At 42.2% G+C, this 20213-nt stretch overlaps 1 protein-coding gene across 4 annotated transcripts in view; it reads right to left on the minus strand.

Moving 5' to 3' along the window:
* NIPA1 (NIPA magnesium transporter 1) overlaps positions 1-10637 on the minus strand; it is a 33680-nt gene extending 23043 nt beyond the window's left edge. The window contains exons 1-3 of one of the 4 annotated variants that reach the window (XM_053306504.1): positions 10155-10266; positions 6167-6331; positions 933-980 (exon numbers count right to left, since the gene is read on the minus strand). In XM_053306504.1, the coding sequence (XP_053162479.1) occupies positions 933-980; positions 6167-6194 (76 nt within the window). In that variant the 5' untranslated portion in view covers positions 6195-6331; positions 10155-10266. Of the gene's footprint in view, positions 1-932; positions 981-6166; positions 6332-10154 lie in introns of all 4 variants that reach the window. The other 3 variants (XM_053306502.1, XM_053306501.1, XM_053306503.1) reach the window with 3 other exon arrangements.
* Between the last annotated feature and the right edge of the window lie 9576 nt (positions 10638-20213).

Below are 20213 nucleotides of genomic sequence, written 5' to 3' on the forward strand. Positions count from 1 at the left end.
CAAAAGCCCCCCTATGCAGAAGAGTCTTATTGAGACAAAAACATTGGAAAGTGGTTGTGTGAAATTGGTGCTCAGTGCAAGGTTAATGGCAGGGCTGACTATTAGCTGAATTTTGCATTTCTGGCATTGTAGTGTTTTATTTGATTGTCACTACACTGTCATCAGTTAAACTAGGAAGTGCCTGGGTCAGCATAGAAATTTCAGTAAATCTAATATGCTGCACCCAAGTGATGTGGGTGTTTCTAGAAGATATTTAGTAGGATATATAACTGCCTATTCATTTCTCATGTCTTAACATGGATCACCGTCAGCTAGCTCAGACTGAGTTGTTTATGTTGAAATTTTTTTAAAAATTTATTTCTTCTTTTTATTTCTCCTATAAATGTAGAACAGCCTAATGTCCTGAATAAGTGCCCTATATTTAGCCAAAATTGATTATTTTTAATGTCAGTTGGTGTCATGTTTAAAACCTAAACATTCTCCCAAGTCCACAGATGAAACATGTTAAGAGTCATACTGCAAACAGCAGAAAGTTAAAGCATCGTTGGCTTAATAGTTTTAGAAGACTTGGAATGTGTAAAATCTATGGGCTTTGTTTAATAATAATTTTTAAAAGTCAACATATATAACAGACTAATCAAATGACCATTTAAAAGACACATTGTTCAAAACCTTCAAACGAGGAACAAATTAGTATCAGAAGAAGAACATTAGTAACAAAACTGGAAAAATACCACCAATCTAGCTAATGAGCTGCATGCTTTGGCATCTAACAGAAAATACAATTCGAGAGAGAGAGAGAGAGAGAGAACGAACGAGTTTGGTTTACTCCTTCAGTTACAACACAGTGCAATCCTAAGTAAGTCCCACCAAATTCAGCAGGATTTATTCCCAGGAAAGTGTAATTGTAGCCTTGAGAAGAAGGTACTTACTTGCAATAGTGCCTGACCACCAAACTATATCTGTTAAATATGAAGTTCCTAGAAAAGTGAAGAATGAGAAAATGTGTCAAAAATTCTTCAAAGATATATGTACGCCACAAGCTGTTCCTGCTTCTGATATCTAGTACTGGCCTTCCTTATAGGGCTGTTGCATGCATGGATAATGCACATGAAGCACTATGAACAAACATATATCAATGCTAAGAATTATTATTCTAAGTAATTTGCCTAAACCTAAGCAACATACATTCTGGTGTCAATCTTTTGTTTCTGGTGTCAGTCTTAATGGTTGTGACTACTGATATATGGATTTTTAAAAATAAAGAGGAATATCAACATTCAGCCTGGAATGCCTGTGCATTCCTTAAATCCACATGTAAACCCCTGCTAACTTGGCAAAGAGGCACCTTTTAACATGGTGATTCTCTTTATTTAGCAGGGGGAGAGTAACTGGCCCTGTCCACCCCCAGCACAGTATTTCCAGTGACTGTTGCTGGTGTCTATCTTATGTTTATTTTTAGATTGTGAGCCCTTCGGGGACAAGGTTCCATCTTATTTGTTTGTTATTTCTTTGTGTAAACCGCCCTGAGCCATTTTTGGAAGGGCTGTATAGAAATCGAATGTATGAATGAATGAATGAATGAATGAAACCAACTCTCTTATTCTTAAGTTTTTGAATTTCGTTGCCTGCTGCTCTTGAAGAAAGAAGCAACAAGTTGGTCTTTCTCTCCTAAAGAAAATATCAAGCAAGGGAACACAGTAAGGAAACAAAATAAATAAATCACCAAGAAAACATGGTGAGGTGGGGGAGGAGAAACTAAGTTTCTTGGGACGGTAATTTTCTAGGGTTTGATTTCTGGCTGACTGGAAGTGTTTGTGTCTTTGACAGAGGAGAAGCCTGAGTGAGGGATTCATTCATTCCAGGTGAGGGCCCCAGCTTGTGGGAGTGCTCATATTCCAGAGCTGAGTCAGTTTGACTGCTGGTCTTGAATACAAGGCTCAGACCAGAGAAACTTTGCAAACAGCTATCAAAGGAGTTTTGCAGGAGTTTAATGGGAGATTGGCAGGGAACTCTGTAAGGAGGTACAAAAATGGTACCCCTTCATCACAGAGGAGACACCCAGCACAAGAATAAGTTGAGTACTACCTGACATTTGTAATTTTCTTGGAGGACAAAACAGAAAAAAATTAATTAGCTGACAACTGCACCCAGTACATAGCTTCAAGCCCTATATACTCTAAACAGCCAATAAAACTAGTTAGGAAGATAGAATACCAGCAGGGGAGGGGGTGCTTCCCAGTGTCGCGACAGAGTGTCACATGTATGACTATCTGCCTGAGAGGCAGAAGTCGTGGGTGCGTGCTCAGTCCAAAGGAACATGTTTGTTCCCTTGAAGCCAAGGTGGCTGACCTGGAGAAACTCAGGAAGGCAGAGAGGTGTGTGGATAAGACCCTTAGGGATGTGATAGAGGCATCTCATTCCCAGGCTGATAGTGCTTTTGCTGTCATGGAGAATGAGGGTTTGAGGGAAGGAGGACATCAGTCTGATGAAGAGGGAAACACTCCCTTAGCAGGGACCCCTTCCTTTGGTGATGTGCCCATATCCTCTTGCATAGGGGATACTCCTCCAGGGGTGGGGGCTTCCTAGTAGTGGGTGATTCGATCATTAGGGGCATAGAGAGAGGGGTCTGTGACCTGAGCATAGACTGCATGGTGACTTGCCTGCCTGGTGTGAAGGTTGTGGACATCACGCTGCATCTAGGTAGGCTGTTAGGCAGTGCTGGGGAGGAGTCAGCTGTTGTGGTGCACGTTGGCACCAACAATGTTGGGAAATGCAGTTGGGAGGCCCTGGAAGCCAAATTTAGGCTGCTAGGTAGTATACTGAAGTCCAGGACCCCCAGGGTAGTGTTCTCTGAAGTGCTATCTGTTACACACACAGGGACAAGTGAGACAGGTGGAGCTGAGGGGTCTGGATAAGATGGTTGTGCCAGGAGGAGGGGTTTAGATTTGTTAGGCACTGGGATACATTTTGGGGCAAGTGAAGCCTGTACAAAAGGGACTGGCTCAGTTTTAACCAAGATGGAACCAGACTGCTGCTACTTAAAATCAAGAAAGTTGCAGAGCCTGGGGGGTTGCCGTCCCAGGTTGATGCCTGGGGGGTTGCCATCAGGAACTCGGTGGTATCTGCTTCGGCCAGCAAAATCCCCTAAGGTGTGAGGGTGAACATGTTTTGGATAAACCAGCAGGGGACAGAGTAGAGCCAGTAGTTGAGCAGAAGGAAACCCATGACAGCTTGCGAAATAGGTCAAATGATGGTAAGGGGGATAGCACACGCCAACACCAGGTGAGGGACTCAGCATATATGTGTCTATATACCAATGCCAGAAGCCTCCGAACCAAGATGAGTGAGCTGGAATACTTGGTTACTAATGAAAACATAGATATAGTGGATGTATCGGAAACCTGGTGGAATGGTGAGAACCAGTGAGACACAATTATTCCTGGATATAAACTCTATAAAAGCAACAGGGAGGGGAGGATGGGGGAGGAGAGGCACTGTATATCAAAGAAGGGATAGATTTCAATAAGCTAGAAAACCTAGGTGGATCAGAGTCCTCCACAGAATCATTATGGGTAACATTATGAGGACTGAAAGGAAATATGTTACTAGGGATGTGCTATCACCCTCTGGATCAAAGTCCTGAGAGTGATCTGGAGTTGGAGAAACAAATAAGAGAGGCATCAAAGAGAAACAGGGCAGTAATAATGGGTGACTTCAATTACCCTCACATAGACTGGGTAAATTCACATTTGGGTAATGAAAGAGAGGTCAAATTTCTAGACATGCTAAAAGACTGTGCCTTAGAACAGTTAGTTGCAGAACCAGTCAGAGAGATGGCGAGTTTGGACTTAATCGTGAGTGATGCACAGGACCTGGTGCAAGATGTCAGAGATGCAGAACCATTGGGTAGTAGTGACCATAGTGTGATCCAGTTCAGCATATATGCAAGTGGAGAATTGTCAAGGAAGTCCAACACAGATGAGCTGGACTTCAGAAGAGGAAACTTCTCAAAAATGAGGGGATTGGTAAGAAGGAAGTTGATAGGGAACATCAAGAGGGTCAAATCACTCCAGAAAGCATGGAACTTATTGAAAGCCACAGTACTAGAAGCACAGTTGGAATGTATACCACCAAGTTCAGGAGGATGCTAGTGTGGCTAACAAATAGAGTCAGGGAAGCTATAAAAAGAAAGAAGACTTCCTTCAGAAAATGGAAGTCCTGCCCAAATGAAGAGAACAAAACAACAACAATAAACAACTCTGGCAAAAGAAATGCAAGGTGACAATAAGGGAGGCAAAAAGAGTTTGAGGAGCTACAAGTGTCAAGGGGAATAACAAAAACTTGTTTAAATATATCAGAAGTAGAAAACCTGCCAGGAAGGCATTTGGCCCCTTAGATGAGGAGGGTGTGAAAGAGATTATTAAGGAGGATAAGGAGACTGAAGAGAAGCTGAATGAACTCTTTGCATCTATCTTCACAGCGGAGGATACTGACCATATACCCTCTCTGGAATTGAGCTTTTCAGGTTTAGCGGCTGAAGAACTGGGCCAGTTTGAGGTGCCAAGAGAGGATGTGCTAAACTGTCTTGAAAAACTAAAAATTAACAAATAACTGGGGCCAAATGGCATCTACCCAAGAGTTCTGAAGGAACTCAAATGTGAAATTGCCGATCTCTTAGCAAAAATATGTAACTTGTCCCTACAACCAGGCTCTGTACCAGAGGACTGGAAAGCAGCCAATGTGACTCCAATTTTCAAAAAGGGATCCAGGGTGGATCTGGGAAATTACAGGCCAGTCAGCTTAACTTCCACACCGGGTAAATTGATGGAAAGCATACTTAAGGACAAAATTGTTAAACATACAGAAGAAAAGGCCTTGCTGAAGGAGAAACATGGCTTCTGCAAGGGAAAGTCTTGCCTCACTAACCTTTTGGAGTTCTTTGAGAGTGTCAACAGGCATGTGGATAAAGGTGATCCAGTTGAAATAGTATACTTGGACTTCAAAAAAGCTTTTGACAAAGTTCTCCACCAAAGGCTCTTGAGTAAACTTAGCAGTCATGGAATAAGGGGACAGGTTCATGTGTGGATTGGTAACTGGTTGAAGGACAGGAAACAGAGTAGGAATAAATGGACAGTTTTCACAATGGAGGTAGGTAGAAAGTGGGGTCTCTTAGGGATCAGTACTGGAACCAGTGCTCCTTAACTTGTTCATAAATGATCTAGCAGTTGGGGATAAGCAGAGAAGTGGTCAAATTTGCAGATGACACTAAACTATTTAGGGTAGTTAAATCCACAACAGATTGTGAGGAGCTGCAAAAGATCTCCCCAAACTGGGGGAGTGGGTGACACAATGGCAAGTGTGGTTCAGTGTAAGCAAGTGTAAAGTAATGCATATTGGGGCAAAAAACCCCAACTTCACATATACACTGATGGGATCTGAGCTGTCAGTGACTGACCAGGAGAGAGATCTTGGGGTCATGGTGGACAGCTCATTTAAAATGTTGATTCAGTGCATGGCAGCTGTTAAAAAGGCTAATTCCATGCTAGGAGTCATTAGGAAGGGGAGTAAAAATAAAAATGCCAATATTATAATGCCCGTATACAAATCTATGGTGTAGCCACATCTGGAGCACTGCATAGAGCTTTGGTCACTGTATTTTAAGAAGGATATTGTAGAACTGGAAAAGGTACAGAAAAGGGCAACCAAGATGATCAGGGGCCTGGAACACCTTCCTTATGAGGCAAGACTACAGCACCTGGGACTCTTTAGTTTAGGAAAGAGCCAACTAAGGGGAGACATGATCAAAGTGTATAAAATTATGCATGGAATGGAGAGGGTGGACAGAGATAATTTTTTTCTCCCTCTCTCACAACATTAGAACCAGGGGTCACCCCATGAAACCGAAGGTTGGAAAATTTAAGAATGACAAGAGGAAGTCCTTTTTCACACAGTGCATACTTAATCTATGGAATTATTTGCCATGGGATGTAGTGATGTCCACCAGCTTGGATGGCTTTAAAAGGGGCTTAGACAAATTCATGGAGGACAGGTCTATCAGTGGCTACTAGTCTTGTGGCTACAGGCCACCTCCAGCCTCAGAGGCACGATGCCTCTCAATATCAGTTGCAGGGGAGCAGCAGCAGGAGAGAGGTCATGCACATACCTCTTGCCAGTAGGCTCCCCAGAGGCATCTAGTGGGCCACTGTGTGAAACAGGATGCTGGACTAGGTAGGCCTTGGGCCTGATCCAGCAGGGCTGTTCGTATGTTCATAAATACATTTTGTAGTCTTAGCCTTCTTAGAATGTTCTCTGTACAAATGCCTGCAAACTTGAATTAAAATACAAATGTTAATTTGTGGCATAGCATTTCAGCTGTTCAGCACTTCAGCAGATAGTAGCAAACAGGTTTAAAAAATAGAATATTCAGAATGGAAAATCACAAATGCTTTGGCTTATTATACTAATATGAAAGGCCATGTTTTTCTTATCAAACTGACACTGTTGTACTGCTGTCAAAATTATATTTCCAAAACCAATTCCCAAGCAAAATTCTACAAACAGAATGTTACATACTTGCATTAGCATTCCCTTCAAAACAGACAGGAATTAACTAAATCTTTAGAGAAATCAAACTCTTCATTTGACTCTCATTCAGAATAGAGGAAATCAATTGCTTTTTTGTTCATTTACAAAACAGCAAACAGGCCCTGAATACATCACAAGTAGGTGATTGTGGAAAATGCAAAATAGACATGTTAGATCATGCTGTCAGCTGTTAGCAATGTAGCTCCAAGTAATGTGTCATATTTTGGGAGAGCCTTTATTTACATTTCAGGTAAAATATGCTCTTGAAGCACCTGTTTAATTCAGAGCAGTGCAAAGAAATAATTTTATAAGGCACACCCAGATGTCTTTGCTACAGCTGGCTAATACAGCTACCTTTCCAGTATGTTTGGCAATTATAGTTATTTAAGGCAGAAAATAGCCATAGCTCTTCAACAGATAAAAGAAGAATGGGTACAAGGAACTAAGAATAATCAAACTGCAGCCAGCTTACAAACACACATCCAAATTCTATGCAGTTCAGCATACCTAATTAATCCCACTGAAATAACAGTGTAGGTTGTTCTAATTCTGCATAGGATCAGACTGCATGTCTACAATTCTGTGCACACTTACTTGAAAGTAATCCCCATTGGACTTGGTGGGAAGTAAACAAGATTGAGCTACGTAACTTAAAATTCTGCTGAGCTCCAACTTAACCCAGGAGCATGCACAGGCAGAGTTTTACTAAGGTTTGGAAGACCAACCCATTCACAGATACCACTTGATTATTCAAGCTGAATGCATGAGCCAACTATTGAAAACACTGATTTGAGGTTATAGCAAAACTGTTATGATTTTCACTCACAAGTCGACACTTGATGCAACAAGTTATCAAGGGAGGAGCGTGCATGTGTGTACCTGCCCTTAGTCCTCCTAAACCCATACATACAAAATGTACCACGCTCCAGGCAAGGAGAATTAGAGCCCCTGAATATGAAGGACATGGATCCAAGACTTGTTTTTGAAACTGCTTCTAAAGCGCCGTTCTGAAAGCCCTAATTTAGACTGAATGCTGAACACAGAATGTTTTATTGTTACTTTTGTGGGGGAGGGGATCATTAAGCAATTCAATTATATACGGTACTGATTAATATGTGATTAATAAGTCCAAAGTGGAAAAACCTATGTTATAAACCTATTATAAGTAGAGCATGCCCTCATCCAGAGATCTACCAGGCCTTCATGGTAGTGGTTTGTGCTTGTTGGATCAGGAACCGTAAGTGAAACGTGGATGCACAACTGAACATGCAAGCTGTCTATTACTTGCAGCAAGGATGTGCATGCGGATGTCCCTTTAAAGCACATTCCCAAGTACATTTGGAAGTTCTTAAGAGTGCACATTTGGATTTGCATTTCAAATACACATTCCTTAAAAAATAATGCAGATAGATGATATCCGCATCTGGGTGTGCATCTGATTTGCATTTGAAGTACCCAATCCACATGTGGAAGGCTGCTTCCACAAGGATTGCTGCAGGCCTTGAAAACTTTTCTCTGGACCTAGGAGCCAACACAAAAAATTAGGAGCCAGACAATGGATACTTGACAAAATTACCAGAGTTACTGATGGATATTGTGAGGGTGAGGGTTATTGGGCTTTTCTTTTTCCTCTTTACTAGTAACATATTTAGAACAGAAACAGGGAAAAATACCTGCCTGGGACAAATACTGATCTTATTAAATACTCCTACCTCTGAATATCCTTGTCTAAGCACCACGCTTAAATTTCTAGGCAGTTTGGCTCCCTGACACTTGGGATTTGTCAAACAGGATTGCCATCTCTGGACTGAGGCAACTGTGTGCATGTAGATGCATTGCTTTGCAGTCCACTAGGTAATAAAACAGGTAACACAGTCTCTAGACAAAAATAAAAATCTGTTGCATAAGTTAGTGAAGGGGAGCCAAGTAAGTTTAGAGCTTTCAATTTTCTTTTGAAACGATGTCCTAACTTAACACATGTGCCACTTTGGTTTCAATCACAATCATACTTCACTGAAGAACTCAGAGAACATATCTTAAATATCATCTTTTGATCAGTGTTCTTTCCTAAAGTTGTTTATAAACTGAAACTATTACACAATACTTTGAAGTATATTAATAACTGTGACTTATTCAAACTGAGACCTGTCAAGATAAGTTCATGCTGATAATCATTACTTTCCCCTCTGCACTTCAGTTCTTTATTTCAAAGATCCAAATCACAGAATTTTAGGAATGGGCATAATGAAGCCACCTCACATAATGAAATTTTGCCTCAGGGAAATTTCCTATGTTGTGCTACAGGAGATCTTGTTTAGGTAGCAGAAGTGAATGCTTTTGTAACAGGACTGAGAACAGCTTGAGGGCAATAATTTCCCTCCAAGTCTAGTTTCTGGAATGGAATAGTTTTTATTAGTAATTCCAGTTTTGAGGGCTTGACGCGAATTATGTCTGTAGTAGAACTAATGCTCATGGCAGAAATCCAGAGAACTAGGCTACTCCTTCTGTACACCCAAAGGGGTTTGGGGCTTGCATTTTTCAAACAGTACCCCCACATGCCAAATAGCAAACCCTTTTTAAAACAGAGGAAACTTTCATAATCAGTTTGTGTCATGAAATGAGTCTGCTGTTCAAAGAAAAAAGAAACTGATTTAGCATGTTCTCTGGATCCCAGCCCCAGCCAACCTGTGGATTCTCATTTGTGTTCAAACATTTTGTTCATTACTATTCAAATCCCTTGCAAGCCAGAGACAATTAAGTCGCTTTTCTATAGATGGTGGGTAATTCATTCAATATTGCTTTATACCCAACCAGAAAGAGATAGCTAACACGCAAAGGAGTTCTAATATCGGTGGCCAGACTCAACGGCTTTGTCCTTGGACCCGGAGCGGACGCCCCGAATTGCTCTACTGGCTGGTGTATTGGAGACTTCGAATAGTTTCTTGTTACCATTTCATGAGAGTAATGACATTTTGCAGCAGCAAAAGGATCACAGCAAGCCAAGGTGGAATTTTTTTGGGGAAAAAGTTGGAAAGAAAGTAGCTGGAGCGACAGGGACAATGAACGGCCGGTGGGCTTAATGAGACATCGCCTGCAGTAGCCGTACCTGCCGGAAGGGTCCAAAGCTCGGTTCTTAAGTGCAGGCAGGAAGCAATGTTGCTGCATTGGATGGGGATCTCGCGCGCGCGCACACGCACGTTCGCCGTAACTCCGAGGTTTGATGGAGGACACAACCAAGCTATACGCCTTCAGAGGTGCAAAGGCTAGGGGAGAAGTAATGCATTTGGCACCAGGAGCCTGGGAGTGTGCTACAGAAACGGAGGAGATGTGTTCCAAGGCCTGGATGGGCTGCGCTGTGCCTGCGTGTGCCGAGACAGCATCGCGCAGGCAGGGTACCATGGAAGGGGGGCGGGGAGGAGAGTGAAAGCCCGGCTGGGAAAAGCAAAGTGGGAGGGGATGGGGACTGCTACACAGATACCAAGCCCTGGCCGCTTCTGCAGCACCAGCCGCCGCAACAAAGGATCATGGGGATGGCGAAGCGGCCCGTGCCGTGGGAGCCCCCCTACCTCGTCCTCTTGCCCGTACGATGCCCTTTTTCTGCAGCACGAACGTGGAGCCGTTGACCAGGCTGGAGACCACGGCCACGCTCAAGCCGAGAGAGACTGCAGCAGGGCCGGGATTCGGCGACCCCGCATCTGCTGCACCGACCGTCATCCTCATGTCTGGGTGACTGTGTTGGTGGCGCCAAGAACGCCCAGCAGCTCGGCAATCCTGTTTCTTTCTCTTCCCAAGCCGGTCAGGAACCGGCGGCTGCTGGATGGGATCCGCCCTAAACCACAAACTCCTCCCCCGGAGTTTGCCGGCTGCTGCTACTGAGATCTTAGCGCCCTCTGTCACCGGAATCCCCACAGTCAAGTTAGAGGCTCCTGCTACTCCCGGGAAGAGAGGGGGAGAAGGACGACTGCCTCTTTCCAGCATCACCACCCCTCAAGAAAACATTCTTTTGAGGAAGTGCGGGAGACGCAAGTGGATCACTTGCCCATGACATAATCGCGTTGCACCATGACGTCATACCCATGCAGGCTGGTGACGTCGCTATTGAGCAGCCTGAAAAGCTGCTTGGGACTGATTTCGTTTTCTGGCTTTAGCGACCGTGAGGGGACGTTGCAGCCGGCTCTTGCGGTGGCGAATCGTTCCTCCAGATTAATTATTGTGTACCTGCAGGCAGCTTCGCAAAAGCTGTGGGAATATGTACACATTTAACAGCCTTCCTATACATATTTCCCCAGAACAGTGTTCAAGGGGGCTTTACTTCCAGCTAATTATGCACTGGTTTTCAACCTAAGTCTGTATTGTTTCTCTCCAATGCAGGGGTGTAGCAAAGTTGTAGTGGGCCCAGGGACAAGACTTTAAAATGGGCTCCCCCCACACTGAAGCTTAGCTCATGAAGTAAAGAAATCTTAAATGAGGCTGAATTGTGGTAACAAAAAGTATAGAAAAATTTATACCTATGTGCCACAATACAACACCATTCTACATTATTTTTTAAAAGGTTTTGTAAATTGTGGACGATGCAAGTCATTTAATGGTACTAGAGAAAGACATGCTGTTCTGGTAGCTCCAGGTCTTAACACTCACAGCAATTTCGGAGGATGAATACAACTGAAGGAAGCCAGGACGGGTGCGTGGCTGGGGGAGTCAGTCATGTGACTTGTCTGGGGGGGGCCAAGGCAGTGGGCCCCCAGACAACTGTCTCCCCTTGCCCTATTATAGTTACGCCCCTGCTCCAATGTTAGTATAATGAACTAGGAAAATTTTTATCATCAGTGAGAAAGCTCTTTTTTAAATTTTTTGTTTGTTTACAAAACAATTCCCCTGAAAAAAAAACTGCGGAAAAACCACCCTTTACAGCAGCAGGTCATAAGCTAGAAAGCCATGCCTAAACCAAATTTACATCTTTTACATAGACTTTTTAAGTTCAGAAGATCTTGTACTTCTTAACAGAAGGCCACATAGCCAGGAAGGTTGTACACCAATAGGTATGCCACCCCACCCCACCTACAGCAATCGTTTGCCCCATCTAAGATGTTTTCAGAAAGCAGGCTTTTTTATTACATGAATACTTCCAGTTGAAAACTAGCATCTTCTTTTCAGAATAGGAAAACTTATTTTTTTCTCTCAATTCATATTTTTAAAGTGGTGGCTGGTACCTTTTCTAAGTGAGAGTGCCCCAAATTCCACCCACATGATCCACCGACCAAGTACTTCCCTCTCCCTCCCATTCATCTATGATCAGGGTGGATTTGTCATATATCATGCCTATGTGATGCTAGCTGCCCCCACCCAGAACTCCCCTTACATGTTATGAGTATGGCAGAGGCTTAAGGAACAAGGAGTAACTTCACAATGTGGGGTAGTTTTGGACTAGGACTTGGGGAGACCAGAGTTCAAATTTCTATTCAGCCAGGAAACTCACTGGGGCACTCTGGGCCAGTTACTCAGCCTAATCTACCCCCCAGGGTTGTTGTGGGGATAAAGAGTATGGCAGAGGCTCAAGGAACAAGTGGTAACTTCACAAAGTTATTTTAAATAACACAATGTGGTGTCATTTTGGACTAGGTCTTGGGGAGACCAAATCTCTGTTCAGCCAGGAAACTCACTGGGTCACTCTGGACCAGTCACTCAGCCTAATCTACCTCACAGGGTTGTTATGGGGATAAAGAGCTCCATTTCTATCCTCCGATAGAAATGTAAAGATAATAAATAAATAAATAAATATTGTATTTATCATAAGTCGCGAAACACTTTTGAACTTAAACATAAGAATTCTTATGTAGCTTACACACCTTATGTTAGTTCATAGACATTAAAATACACATTGGTGCTTGGGTTTTGTTACAGAGTTTGGGAATCTTCTGATGGTTAAACAGAAAACTCTGGGCTGGGCCTAACTTGGTGTCATCTGGCTGATCATGATGGGAAGTAGCATGCTGGACTAGATAGACCTTTGGTGTGATCCGGAAGAGCCTCCTTTCCTTACAGCGTCAAAACAAGGAACATGGGAAGCTCCCATATGGAAACACCCTCAAAACAAAACCCTGCAATTATTTTCTTTTTCCTTCATATTACTTGTGTCTCCTGTCTCTCCTCTGGAGACAATGAAATACAAAAGTAACTTTATCAGTGCTGCTGAAAACTGCTATTACTTCCTATGGCTTTTCCATGCATTTGTTAGCAGTAGGCCATAACCAGCAAGGCCTTTACACACAATACTCCTGTTTGCATGACCTAAAACAACATTGATTTAGTGGTTGTTTCATAATCATTGTTTCTCATTACCCAGATCTCCCATTTATTGAGATGGAAATAATTTCCAGGCCAAGCATTCACTCTGTTTAGAAACATCAGAGTCTTACGGCACCTTTCTTGTTTTTGCTGTAGCTACAGATTAACACGAATACTCTTCTGAAAGATGTTCCTTTAGGTAATGGAGCAGTCTCATCAACAGAAAAGCAAGATCATAAAACACGTATTAAGAAATTAACTGCAGCAGTTAACAGAAATTTAAGTGTGTGTTCTGAAGTCTGCTCGAGGTCTTGCATTTCACGAGTTGCATTGTGATAGTTTGAACAGACTGTTCTCCTGCCACTTGAATGGAAGGAAGGTTACCTGATGGCAAGATGATTTTTTTTTAAAAGTAAATGTGGTAGTATGAAGGTTGTGCAGGATCAGAGCAAAGCCTAATGAATCCAGGTGAGCAAAGGCAATTGGACCTAGACTGGACTCCTCACAATTCCTGCTCTAACATAATGTGGGAACAGGGACCATAGCTAACTATGGGTGGGGTGACCTGATTTACCTTTGGGAAACCTGATTTACCTTGGGGTAATGTAATGTACACAGAAGCTCAACCATCCAAATTCCTTTCATTATATAAAGGTAAAGTGTGCTGTCGAGTCAGTGTCAACTCCTAGTGACCACAGAGCCCTGTAGTTGTCTTTGGTAGAATACAGGAGGGGTTTACCATTGCCTCCTCCCACACAGTATGAGATGATGCCTTTCAGCATCTTCCTGTATCACTGTTGCCCGATAGAGGTGTTTCTCATAGTCTGGGAAACATACCAGCAGGGATTTGAAATGGAAACCTCTGGCTTGCTAGTCAAGTCATTTCCCCACTGTGCCATTAGGTGTTCTTTCATCACATAACTGCACAATAATATTTTCCAGTGTGTTCACTAACTTTCATTGTTGAGAGGATGGATGTACACTGCTATGGACTCCTTGGAGGAAGAGCAGGATATAAAAGCAAATATAAACAAACAGACTTTGTTAAGTGTATCCTTTGATCACATTTTAAGGGCAAGAACAGAATTTGTTTTGTATATCTGCCAGGGTGTGATTAAAATGCATGAAGTCCATGTCGCCAGGAAGAAGTGTATGGCAGGAGCAGCCAGAGATGCCATTAACATCGGCAAGGAGGAAAGCTACTCCATCAAGCCGCTTCTGTGAGAAGGGCTTATCCACGCAGTCCTCATACCATGCTGAACTAAGTTGTTATAACTTAGCTTATATATATAGCTATAAATATAGCTATATATTTCCCTCTAGTTTATCCTTGCTTTGTCTTCCTCTGTTCTGAGGTCTTTGGCTAGGAGGTGCAGCAAATGAGCACAGCAACCATATGTTATTAGCTTTGTATTCTCTTCATGCTCTTCTAAATCTCTTCTCATCTTGGATACATTTGCAGCATTGTCTGTGACTAAACTGAGTTCTAGACATTTGAATTTTTGATCACATTTTATTATAGCTTTTGCTCTGTTGTGTATGCATTTCCTTATGTATCAATTGTTTCTGCAAGAAAGACATTCCCTTCTTCTCTTATTATCCAAGCACATACAACAGGATCATTGTGGACATTACTCCACCCATTAAGACTTAGGTTAACAATTTCACCCTCTAGACCTGTTGCACATTGCTCCATTTTTCTGTCATACTTTATCCAGCAGTTTCCCTGCAACATCTGCTCTGCTGGGTGGACTGTATCCTGGTCTCAGTGACTGAACCATATTAATGAAGTGTGGGTTTTCAACCAGACAGGAAGAAGAGTTTGTCGCATAAACAAACTCGGCAATTTTTTCATCAGTTAACTCTTTTTCTAATCTGCTGGGTTGTGTTTTTTTAAATCACAAATGTATCTATGCTGGCTCCTGGATGGTTGGATTTTTTCTTTCTTTTAGGTAATATACTGTGGATATGTGATGTATATGATGTGACTGAAACACTATCCTGGACAGATAACTCTGAAACTGTAGAACAGGAGGATGGTGATATCGAAGAGGGTGGATAGTTTAGCAGGGATTCTCAGCATTGGGTCACCAGATGTTATTGGACTTCAACTCTCATAATCCCCACCCCCAGTTGCCTTTGGCTGGGGATTATGGGAGTTGAAGTCCAATAACATCTGGGGACCCAACGTTGAGAATCACTAGTTTCCAGAATCCTTTAGGTTGATGATGGATTACCCTAAACAAAACAAAAAAGTCAATGCTGTTATTTTATTATTTATACCATTTCTGCTTATTTAGTATTACTCATAGTATTCACTGCCACTCAGTACTGCCCAAAAAATGAATATTTGCTTGTTCCGGGTCTTTATTTCTTCATAACAACTGTATCAAAATGACAGTAACATGCACTAATAATAACAAATATATTTTTGCTCAGACATGACAATTCTTCAAGGCAGTCTTTAAGAAATCTGATGAAATCAAAACATTTACTAACCTGAACATCCTGCCTGTTCAAACATGTTCCTTTTGTCATCTTCATCAAAGCATTTCTCATGATGTTGTTTCATTTGGGCCACCAGGTCTTGCATTTATTTGTTGCAGTGTTTGTATTTTGCATGCATGCCTGCCGTGCCTTATCCATAGGTAGAGGAACTTCATTGAAATATTCCCAAACTGGGTCTTTTTTACGGCCTGCCACCATTATAGGTTTTCTTCTCCAAGGAGAGAATATGTTGATAAACGACAGCCCATCCACACGAAGATCCTGATATACCAAAAATCCGGTTCTTTGTCTGGGTGGTATCGACGCCAAGAATTGATGCCACACAGGGAAAAGTGAAAAAGGTTTTACTTCTGCAGAAAGCAAGGCAAGAGGGGAGATGCAATGCCCAAATCAAATGCAAATTCTACAAAGCTTCAAGTAACTATTTATACTCTTCTAAGTTATTTGTTCTACATATCTATGACATAGCAATATATCGGAAGAAGACACTTTAGTAACTACATACGTAGATCAATCTCCATCAGCATCAAACAACAAGCATTTGACACCAGCACTGACATGTAACAGTCCCCAGATCTCTGTAATTCACAGTTTGTTCCACCTCCTTTTGTTTAGTTCTTTGGCCTTATCTCGCTTATGTGTCAACAGGTTTGTTATTGGTGAAGTCTTGGAGCCTATCAGGGCCCCTCTATAGTTATTGCTTTTCGTTATCTCGGCTAAAGCTGACTTCCTTGTTGGAGTGAACCTAGCAATTAGAGGCGATTCATCTACATTCTAAAAGACCAGTGACATCTCTGGTGTGAAAGGAAACAGAAAAGGGAGGGCTAGTTAGCCCATCTGCATTTCTGAAGACAGCTATGAGCTTGGTATTTTGCTACAAAAAATGGCTGAGCTTTGGTTCAGGCTTTTAGGCCTGTGACCAGTGTGGTTCAGTGTTAGAGACAGTTTATGGGAACTGGGGTCCTAGGTTATATCAATCCCAAGACTTGTGGAGTAGTCTGCAACTCCGCTTAAAAAGTTTCACTTTCATTTTTACTGCTTGCCCCTCCCTCCTCACACTTATCTCCTTGTACAGATCTATTCCACTCCAAACAATCTTCTATTCATTGAAGTTCTTGAAACTTAGCTCTTAAGAGGTAAGGGGTTGATTCTATGCACATAGATTTGCAAAGGAACAATGGGATTAAGAGGTATTTTTCTCAACTATGTATGTTTATTCTATAACATTTTTGCTGTGAAGAAGAGGCATGTTATCTCTGCAGACATAAAATCACAGTTTTGAGAACTGCAAAACCAAGAATCTGTGATAATATCTTCTAGATAGAAAAACTGCCCAAAATAATCTTACAGAAACCTCTGGAAATGCATGACATTGTGATTAATGGAATTCATTTACCAAAAAATCTAAACATTGCGTATATACAGCCTCATGCTACATAATTAAAAACTAATCCTTATTTCATGATGAATAACCTTTGGACTATAATATATCTTAAATAGAAAACTATCTTTATATAGATTTTTTCAAAAAATCATTTTATTTTTAAAATCCAATTTAAATTTTAAAAATCCAATTAAAAATTTAAAGATCCTATTTTATTTATTTTTTAAAATGGTTGACTTTTATCCACCCTGCTCTGTTGTCTCTCTTATGTCAGTTTTAAATTGTGAGCCCTTGTGAGGAACTTGTTTATTCATTACTTGTGAAGTGACAGGTATGTATGTGAATGATGCTACATAAATAAAATATTGCTACTAATATTACTTATGTATGTATTTGGGTGCTGCTTCTCATGATGTATCTGCTGGGGGAGGCACTTGAAATTGTCTCCACCTAGTACTTTGCATGTAGCAAGGTATTCATGTACTAGCTGGGCCGGGTGCACAGCATGTGCGCCTCCGGCCAGCCCACTCACCGCCGCTGCTCTCCCCTCACTGGCACACCTGGCTTTCTGGCTGACCAGTCACTCCCCCTCCCACCTGCTTCTTCCCCCCTCCCCCATGCTTTCTGGAGGGCTGGCTGGCCTGTTTCCTCCTCCCCACCCGCTTCTCGCACCCACCCCGTGGTTTTTGGCTGGCTGGCTGACCGACTGGCCTGCTTCTTTTCCACCCCACCCCCACGCTTTCTGGCTAGCTGGCCAGAAAGCCAGCTCGCCACCTCCTCCCGCCCACTCCTGGTAACGGCTGCCTCCTGCTCCTGCCGGCCAGGCCGGGTTGGCCCGCCTCCTCCTCCTCCAGGCTGCCTGTGGTCACTTCCTGCTTCCTGCTACATGCAAAGCCTGTCACCGCCTCCTCCGGCCAACTGGCTGCCACCACCATTGTTTCCCTGTCCCCGTCGCTGTTCTCCAGGCAAGCTGCTCACAAACTCTCACGAGAGATGCCATGCATGAGATTAGCGATGGGTACGTTTAGGAGTTATATAGAATTATAGATAGATAAATACTAGTAAGTTTCCACATGGACCACACACCCAACACACATATTGTGGTTTGTTTCCATGTCATTGCAAGCTGCTTCCAAGAATGTTTGATGACACTGTGAACAGTATAGGCTGATCCAGATGGTAAGCCAATACAAACACACACACATGCATACACACACACACACACACACACCCCTCCAAATAACTGCCTACATTGACCTATTCTGAGAAACAACCTTCACAGCTCAATCCTGCACCTGTTTAATTAGAAATAAGTTCCTTTTCTTTAAATTGGATTTTCTTCCTTGTAAATATGCTTATGATTGCAGCATGACTTTTATATTTTATTTTTCTGGTTTTTACATTGTGCAAGTTCTACCCATTAGGGGGAGCTTGCACATTTACATGGAAACTGGAATAATTCTGAAACTGGCATTGCAGGAATATTGTGCAATATTTCTCACAAATGTCCCAAGGCATGGTAAGGTTAATCAGCACCCCTCTCTGATAGCTCCTTGCCAGAAAGATAAGGCCCATTTCTTCTAAGGAGCTTAGAGGCTGAACAAGCACAAGTGCTTTCATTTGATCTGCTGTCTGTAATCTACCTTCAAAAGGCTGGTAGAAGGGGGATAGAAATTTAGTTTTGATTTGATGATATACAATTCTTACAAATTTAAGATATGATATAGAAATATAAATATCATAACCACTTGATAGTATTATAAACACACACACACACGTTCTCTCTCTCGCTCTCTCTTCTCTCTCTCGCTCTCTCATGTATTTCAATAAGTATTTCAATAAGTGTTTAATGAAATACTTTAAATGAAGGAGAGAGAGGGAAAAGGGGAGAGAAAAACTTTCAGTAACTTTTAGTCAATAGAGTGAAATAGCCTACTTTCATTATTGCATTTAAGTAAATGGTTTAATTTAACAGACTGAGAAACAAGTTATAAGCATCTCCTCACTCCAGAAGTCTATTAAGGATTGTAATTATATTGCAAAAATTGGTTTCGTCTGCCTTATATCCCTTAATTTTACAGTTTCTGTCAGCTTTAACAACTGTGCTATCTGCCATACTTTACTAAGGGAGAGAAATATTTTAAGCAAATTTATTCAAACAATGATAGGCTGTTTGCTAGAGATATGCAGTTCGATTCATATGTGAATTTATTCATGCCAAATTTGGGGCAATTCATGAATTTGACCTCAAATCAAATCACCCCTAAAATGGAGGACCTGATTCGATGTCAGATTGAATCAGCTGCAATTCAATGTGATTCTATTTGAGTGATTTGTGTTGTGGGCACCATTTTGTTTTCCCCTTGCTGATTGGCTTTCTGGCCCTGGCTTCCAATTGGCTTGAGATCTCCTTGCTTCTTGGTTGGCTTGTTGTCATTCAAATCAAGTGTTGGCATGGGCAATGGTGCCCCCATTGACTGGGGGGAGGTAGCAGAGAGGGGGGAGGCCAAAGGAGGGAATTTCAAAATTTATTTAAGGGGCTGATTGGAAGCAGAGAGACAGAGAGCCATTTGTGCCTCAGGAGAGAGGGATCAAATAGAAACTGCAACAGCATTAAGAGGATAGGAGAGGCTGGTGGTGGTTGTGGTGGTTGTGGTATGGGCCTGCTTGCCTGCCTAGCTGACTAAGTGAAGAGACAGAGGCTTATCTGACTCTCTGTATTGTTTTTAATCCTTTTAATTTGCCGTGCTGCCAGCAACTGCTTTTATTTCCTTCTAATTGTTTTAAACAGCAGCCCCACTGGTGTGAACTGGGTGCTGCTTGGAATTTATTTCCTTGTGTGGTTTCCTTCCTCTCTCATTGCTTGTAGCCAGGACTCTTTAGTAAGTGGAGTGCTGTGATCCCCACTCCACATTTAACTGGGTGCTACTTGGAAATGTATTCCATGTTCGTTTTTTTCTCAGTTCTTGTAGCCAGCCCTCAGTGGCTATAATAACTGGGGTGCTGTGCTTATTTTTTTACATTTTATTTTGCAGCACTGCTGCCACCTTTGCTGCTGCTATCTGTGTGCTGCCTAAAGGATTAGTTTTGGGTTTTTATAGGCTGGTGTGTAGTGCTCAGCCTGCCAGGCTCGTTCTGTTTACCTTTGGGGGTAGTTGTTCTGTTTTGGTTGTTTGGGTGGGCGGGTGGGTGCCTGACTGCTGCATATCTGTCCTCCCTACAGCTGTCAAACCCCAGTGTCTCTTTGGCTCAGAATAGGATTGCCATATTCTGGTTTTTCAAATCCGGGTCCCTAATTTGCCTATTATGTAAATTGGCTTGAAAATAATTTTTGAGCAGAATAGTGACTGCACGTTTTGCTCCATAACTCCGCTTCTACAAGGGCTAGAGCCTAGCTTTTTAATTTATTGATTGGTTTTAGTGAAAGCTGAAATCTAGGCAAATCTGG

This window comes from Hemicordylus capensis, chromosome 3 (genome assembly GCF_027244095.1).
Source record: "Hemicordylus capensis ecotype Gifberg chromosome 3, rHemCap1.1.pri, whole genome shotgun sequence".
Classification (NCBI taxonomy): Eukaryota; Metazoa; Chordata; class Lepidosauria; order Squamata; family Cordylidae; genus Hemicordylus; species Hemicordylus capensis.